General features: G+C 42.2%; 1 protein-coding gene across 3 annotated transcripts; it reads left to right on the top strand.

Moving 5' to 3' along the window:
* Positions 1–2,742: 2,742 nt before the first annotated feature.
* Positions 2,743–6,605, top strand: LOC108246459 (E3 ubiquitin-protein ligase MARCHF3). Of its 3 annotated transcripts, none has more exons than XM_025010049.2 (5): positions 2,743–2,886; positions 3,363–3,524; positions 4,071–4,275; positions 4,356–4,565; positions 6,115–6,605. In XM_025010049.2, the coding sequence occupies exons 2-5, from the start codon at positions 3,502–3,504 to the stop codon at positions 6,268–6,270; spliced, it is 594 nt and encodes a 197-aa protein (XP_024865817.1). In that variant the 5' UTR covers positions 2,743–2,886; positions 3,363–3,501; the 3' UTR covers positions 6,271–6,605. The 3 variants fall into 3 exon arrangements, with proteins under 3 accessions (XP_024865817.1, XP_017289504.1, XP_037835273.1); XM_017434015.3 differs by having other exon boundaries at positions 2,754–2,886; positions 3,363–3,520; XM_037979345.1 differs by lacking the exon at positions 6,115–6,605 and adding an exon at positions 5,090–6,108 and having other exon boundaries at positions 2,754–2,886; positions 3,363–3,520.
* The last annotated feature ends 507 nt before the right edge of the window (positions 6,606–7,112 follow it).

Below are 7,112 nucleotides of genomic sequence, written 5' to 3'. Positions count from 1 at the left end.
GAGCAAGATTCTAGCTAAAAGTAGCAAGAGGCTTGCTAAAATCTTACTCAGATGTTAAAGATATCTCATGAGATTTTACTGGTGGTGTAATGATGTGCGAAAAGGTACTGATCTTTAGTGCTCTGTTCATCAAAGGTTAAACAGCACATGTGTGACATTTTTAAGAATGCTGTCATGTGTACTTGAGCTGAAAATGGGTTTGTTAATCATTTGTACTTGGTTTTAAAGTTTTGCTTCAATTCAAACCAACGCATTCAATAAAGATGACTCAAGTATCAGCTGACAAGATAAAAAAATATATTAAGTATAAGTATTTGCTTTTCTGGGATGCATAAACTTATGTTACACTGAATGATACACTGCAATGAGAAACAAGTTCTTAAAAAAAGTGGATATATACTATACACTCGCACCAAAACACTGGATCTTAGTTAGAAAAGATCATACAGTGATACAGTTGCCTTAAATTTTCATGCACTATTCACTCTTTATTTCAACATTCTTCTTCTCTATAGTCTTTGCTTTCAAAAGAAGAAGGGGAATGAAAACCCCCGAATGATTTAACATTCTGCCAAACGAACACTATATCTTATTTTGAAAAGAAAAGTCCCTACACTTCCTTGACGAACAGCACATTTTCGATGTGACTATCAAAGTGAGCTCATGTGACACTTGTTGTTGAGTGGGAGTGGTCCACAACCAGCCTCACTGTGTTATTTGGGCCCTCTCAATTATACAAACTCATTATTAAGTAGTAAGGTATGACCTGAGTGGGCTGAAGATCAGAAGAGCCGGACTGGTTAGGATTTGTTAAGGCTTTAAGGATGTAGCAGAGCAAATAAACTATTCTGACTGATCTTTGGTACGAAAAACCTTCTATATAAACTTTATCAAATAGGTCAAATAATCAAATCAAAAACAATTAAAATGCGCATCTTTTAATAACATTTTGAACTTACCAGTGCAGGCCCTTTACAGAGACACATTTAAAAAGTGGTAGTTTGCTGCCACCTGCTGGTGTGTTACAACACTGCAAGGCAGAATTAATCAGTCAGTAAGCAGCTCAGGCATTAAAAGTTGGAGACAGAACCACACAATAACTTCACTGTTAAATATACAAGCATATAAATTAATGCATGGCAGGTATTAATAAGTGTCATTAAAATTAAATAACCCCTAAATTCATAGTTGGTCATTTATTTGGGCAGTGCAAACAAGCAAGTAGTTTAAACTGCCTCTCTTATCAGCTGGTTGCACGAGTGGAGCCAAAGGGGTGGTCATCTCCAGCACCAGGTTTATCTTTGAAGCACAGAAATTTAATATTATTCTGCTCAGTAGTCCAGTTGTGGCTGACACAGGGGAAAAAATACTCACCTGTAAACATGCAGATGGGACTGAAAAAAACTACTACCGGCACACTTAAAGTAAAGTATAAGTTTGTGGGGCCAACACAGCCATCAACTCCATCTCCACCTGTTTGATGTTTGGCCCTACGTTATCCTGTGTGTGAGCAGCTTTTCTCAGTGATGGTGACGAGCAGAACCACACACTAAAAGCAGTTTTCCACCAGCTTGTTTATTTCTTACACACCTTCATTTTGCATTAATGTATTTTTAATGAAAACAAACATGAGCATATATATATATATATATATATATATATATATATAAATCAGGGGTAGGCAACCCTGGTCCTGGAGGGCCACCATCCTGCATGTTTTCCTTGTTTCTCTGCTCCAACACACCTGATTTGAATCAATGGGTGATTAACAGGCTTCTGCAGAACATGAAGAGGTGATTAAACCACTGAATCAGGTGTGTTGGTGTAACTGGATCTTCTCTGCATTGTGCTGGTTTTATTTAATGAACGGGCCGTAACACTGTTCATCGTTGAGACTGGTAGTTTCTTCTTTTATTCTGACAAAAAATGAACAGAAAACAACCATGTTATTGGCTGCCCGCTCCAAGTCCTCTCCCCAGGACAACATGACAAAAGGGCGCGGCGTCGGCGGCCATGTCACATATCTTTCAAAATAAACAAAATAAACCTTTAAAACAAATAACATACCAGACAAGAACAATGAACAGAAAACAACCTTGTTATTGGCTGCCTGCTCCAAATCCTACACAAAACAAAAGTTAACTTAATCAATTTATTTTTAAAAATGGATGTTTTTAGATTTAAAAAAATAATCAGTGCCCACCTCTCCTCAGGACAACATGACAAAAAGGGAGGGCCTGAGGGGCGCAAACAATTTAACAACAATACCTTAGAAGAAGAATAAAGAGGAGGGGCTCCCGATCTTGAACATACAGGGCCACAACAATGATGGAGTTTTCAAAGGTGTTCAGTCAGATAAAGGAAACAATACAAATAACAAAAAAAAAAAAAACAACATTTTGTGTAATTATACAAAACAGAAATACAACCCGGTTACACTGGAGCAGGGAAACAAGTAAAACATGCAGGATAGTGGCCCTCAAGGACCAGAACTGCCTACCCTTGGTATATATATATATATATATATATATATATATATATATATATATATATATATATATAATCCCTCTTCAACATCTAGCTGTTCATATTAATATTTCTGATTCAAACATGGTTGGACAGCAGAGTCCATGTTTCAAGTTTTGTCCCTTTCGTCTTTGAGTTTGACACAGTTAAAAGGCTGCAGGATCCACCCAGCTTCAAACCAAAGCGCCTGTGAAGCCTGTGTGCATTCATGGACGCAGAGGACTGCTACCTGTAAGACAAACTCCGGGAGGAAATGCCCCTCGCGGCGCCAGATGCTGAAAGCGGAAGTGAAGTTTCTGCAGAGCTGCAGGAACTTGTCGCAGAAGTTGTCTCCTGCGTTTCCAGCTCGTCGACATAAAGGTAAGTCAGTGGCGAAATTTAAAAAACAAACAAACAAATAAATTTAAAAAAAAGCAGAGAGAAAAAAACTCGGTTTGTTGACAGTTTTATTTTTTTTCTTATAAATTTAAAAACGACATGCTGTGACATGCAGACGCAGTTAATGGTTCATTTGTCACCATCCTTTGTTTTTGCTCCCACATTTTGGCCTGGGATGCGTGATAGAGATAGAAAACAAAAATAAAGCAGATTGTTCAGACTGGAATTAATTTGACATTTGTGTTCAGACCATGAACATAATAAAGTGTCTCCATGTCTGAGAGCTGAAGGCAGCAGGACCAGTTTTACAGGAACTGTCATCCAATATGCAGCCCGGATTCATTGTTACAGCAGTATCTTTTTCATGTTTTTACATTATACATTTGTGGTGAATGTGTTCTGTTGTTACGAGATAAGAAAGAAACAGAGATTTTAAACCATTTTTGTCTTGACTGAAGTTTTTCCCAGTTCGGTGTCTGTGTCCTGATGTGACCCAGCAGCCTGAGCTGAAGTCTGGGTTCATGTTTGGATCAGTGAGCAGCATCAGCCCCACATCCAGGTGTCCACACCGCTGACCGCTGACCGCACCGGGGATGGATGTGTGCACCAAGCAGGCGTGGGTAAAAGTTATAATGTAGGACCACGGTTTGAATAAAGTGTGGGGCTTTTTTGTTTGTTCTTGTTTATTTAGTTTTTATTATTATTATTATTATTATCATCTGCTGTAGAAAGGCAAAGAATGATTGGTATATGGTGCCTGTGTGTGTGTGTGTGTGTGTGTGTGTGTCTGTTAGCAAAAAATCTCCTGAACCACTGGATGGATTTTACTGAAACTTTCAGAAAATAACTGGATGTAACCCTGCAACTGAATAACTTTTGGAGTCAATCTGGTTTAAGATTCCCGCCACAGCTTACTAACCTTAGCAAACACAACATAGGCTGCAAGTCGGTCAGTTTTACAGATATGGAGATCAGATTGTGTGTGGTACTAGCTGGGAGTCAGTGAAAACATTCAGCGCTAACAAATCACGCATGAGGTTTTATTAAAAGTTTGATTAAAACAAATGTAACTCTGTCATTTCTCCATATAAGACAATACAAAAGTTTAAAACCATGGCGTGAAAGGCAGCAGGGTTTCAGTATCCTCTCCTCTTCGTTCTTCTCAGGGGTGTGCCAGAGGAGGCTGTGTGTCGGATCTGTCATGACAGCGGCGTCCAGGAGGAGCTGCTGTGTCCCTGTGAATGCGCCGGGGCCCGGGCTCCGGTCCACCGCAGCTGTCTGGAGCAGCGGCTGGCTGCCTCCAGGACCGGCTCCTGTGAACTCTGCCACTGCCGCTTCGCTGTGCGGAAGAAGCCCCGGCCGTTGCTCGAGGTACACGGTGCTCCCGTGAGAACTGAGCTCGTGCGCAGGAAGGTGCTGGAGCTGAGCTGTCGTGTTTGCTTGTGACGCAGTGGCTGCAGATCTCGGGACTCCAGCAGGAGACGCGTACGCTGTTCGGCGACTTGGTGTGTTTTCTGCTCATCACTCCTCTGGCTACCATCTCTGGCTGGCTCTGCCTTCGTCGTGCTGTGGATCACCTTTATTTCTCCAGTCAGCTGGAGGCCGTGGGCCTGATCGCTCTGACTGTGACCCTCTTCACCATTTATCTCTTCTGGGCTCTGGTTGGTATAGACATGTTTGAATGTTTTTGAATTATTAAGCCAGTGGAGAAAGTTTAGGACCGTTTGATGTAAGTTTTAGATGTTTGCACAACTTCATCCCAAGCAGGACTAAACAGTCCCTGAAGCCCACAGACAAAATAGTGGGAAGGAGATGACACTGTGCAATAATCAAATGGACAATAAAGTTGGCAGTATGGGCACACTGAGAGTTTCATGTCAGCAGGGTGTGACTCGCCCTCCGGCCTGCATACAAGCAGTGACTCAGTGCAGAACGGAGTCGTACAAACTTTTGTATTCTCTCTTAGGAAACAAAAGCTGGCCCTCGAGCTCAGCGCAGACCAGCACTGGGCTGGAGTGGATGTCCAAGCTGGTTCCCGTTCAGGTTCTGTTGGGGGACCTGGCTGGTCACGGAACGACCGTAGATGTGTGCTGAAAGACCGCACCGGGGTGCTGTATCAGAAGAAATAAGATGTGTAGGAAACAGATGCTGCTGACACAGTTCTGTGTCGTTATGGTCTCTCTAGTGACTACCAGAGGCAGCCTAAAGTCAGACCCCGAGGCCCTCCTTACCATGATGCCCAGAGTAACACCAGTGTGTCTCTCCAGAACATCGGCAGGATTGATCCTCTTCCTCCTTGGCACTACCGTACATGCACACTCCGGCCATCATCAGACCGTGCCTCCAGGTTACGACACCACTCTCCTCTGCTGCTAACGGCAGCCTACACATGGGACGGTGAACCCATAGTCCGGCTGATGCTAGTTGTCAGAACATGGTGTGGGATGACTCGGCGTGTTGTAAAGAGTCCGACACATGTGTCTGATGCTTGGTGGACAACTATACAACCATCCTTCCTTGGTGAGGCACCCACACACCTTCATGTCGTGCCCCCTGGTTCCAACAACGGGCCACTGTGACACCTGTCCACTCCACATACCAGGCACAGTCTGACCTGCTGTCTTAAAGCGAACCCACAATGTGACCTCGATCCGATTCCACAAAGTGCTGGTAAGGCTGTTGAATGAACCTCAGACACTCCAGCAACTGCCTGATAACACCTGCCGTGCCATCACTTCTTGTGCCTGTTCTAGACATGCCAGCTCCTTGCAAACTGAGTCAATTACAGACCCACCACTGGCCTGCACATGGACCAGACTGTTTTTGGGTTTTTTTTGTCAGGATGTGCTTGCTTGCAATGAACCAGTGAAATAGTTTTTTTCTTTTTTTTTAAAGAGCTGGTGCCTCCTCCAGGGAATAACACAAGTGGGGTTCTGTGAGGTAACTTCAGGAATCCTGGAAACAGCTTTAACCTTAAATATTGTAACTTTAGCATCAGATGGTTCTCTAAAAGATCTTTTACATTGCAGTAAAATATAACTTTTAAAGTTTTTTTTTCTAGAAAAATAGTTGATTTTGTGGCCTGCCTGCAAAACTGTGACGCAAATATTCATTTGTCTTTCGAAGAGATGGCTGATATGTCAGGCGCCTAAATTTTAAGTCACCTAATTGAAGCTGACATCCTTCTGTGTTTCGTTCTTTCCCTGCCAGGTGTCTCTCGTGTCTCACTGTCGACCGCGCAGGGAGTGGCGTCAGTCTGGTCAGAGAGTGACCCTCCTTCCTGGGCCACACGGTGAAAGGTCATCGCAGCATTCCCTTCGGAGCGCCCAGCAAAGGAAAGAGCAGTTTCAGGTGTTAATGGTCTGAGCACAGAACAGCACCCCCAAGATATTTAATGTTCAAATTAACTTTATTAAGGTTTTTTTTTTTTTGCTAAAATTTACTCATTTTGAATTTGATGCCTGCAACATGTCTGAAAAAGCTAGGACATGGACATGTCTACCACTGTGTTACATCGCCTTCATTGGAATTGGGGTTTGTAATCTGACAGCTGTTTAAGTCACATAACTCATACAAACTTCTACAGCTTGATTTCTCTCACTTTCCCTCTGGTCTCTTTAAGTCTTTATATGAATAAAGATATATTATCCTGAAATTAATATATATATACTATTTCAGATAAATAAAACGTTCAGATGATTGTTCTGTTTGTATTCAATAAAAAGAACAAGGTATTTGTTTGTTTGGAGCAAACAGGTCTAAAACACATGAGGTTTCTTTTTCTGTTGAGAGCAAACAGCACAAGAGCACTTCCTGTTGCAGCTGTGTGTTATCACACTTTATCAAGTGAATGCAAGTCGAACATGTACCCTGAAGAGTGGCGTAACTAGCAGGTTTCAGTTTCTCCTAACTTATTTCTAACCATCTGACTGCTCCACGGCAAAACATCTGCTTTTACAGAGGTGCTCACTGATGACCTTAGAAACACCTGGCTGCTACTTACTCTCTTTTTTTCCCACTCAGAAATTATCCTGTGCACCCTGAGTATTTTACAATGAGTTATTCTCGTAGGGAAGCACGTGAAATGTTCTGCACAAATACAGGTTGTATCCACTTGATTTTTAGAACCTTGTAAGATGATTTAAAGTGTAGATATATCAGCCTATCGGTTCAAATTCTGCTTGTTGGCAGACTCCTTTTTTTTTAAG

This window comes from Kryptolebias marmoratus, linkage group LG14 (genome assembly GCF_001649575.2).
Source record: "Kryptolebias marmoratus isolate JLee-2015 linkage group LG14, ASM164957v2, whole genome shotgun sequence".
Lineage (NCBI taxonomy): Eukaryota > Metazoa > Chordata > Actinopteri > Cyprinodontiformes > Rivulidae > Kryptolebias > Kryptolebias marmoratus.
The sequence above is the reverse complement of the archived record's forward strand: the minus strand, read 5'-3'. Positions and strand labels throughout refer to the sequence as shown.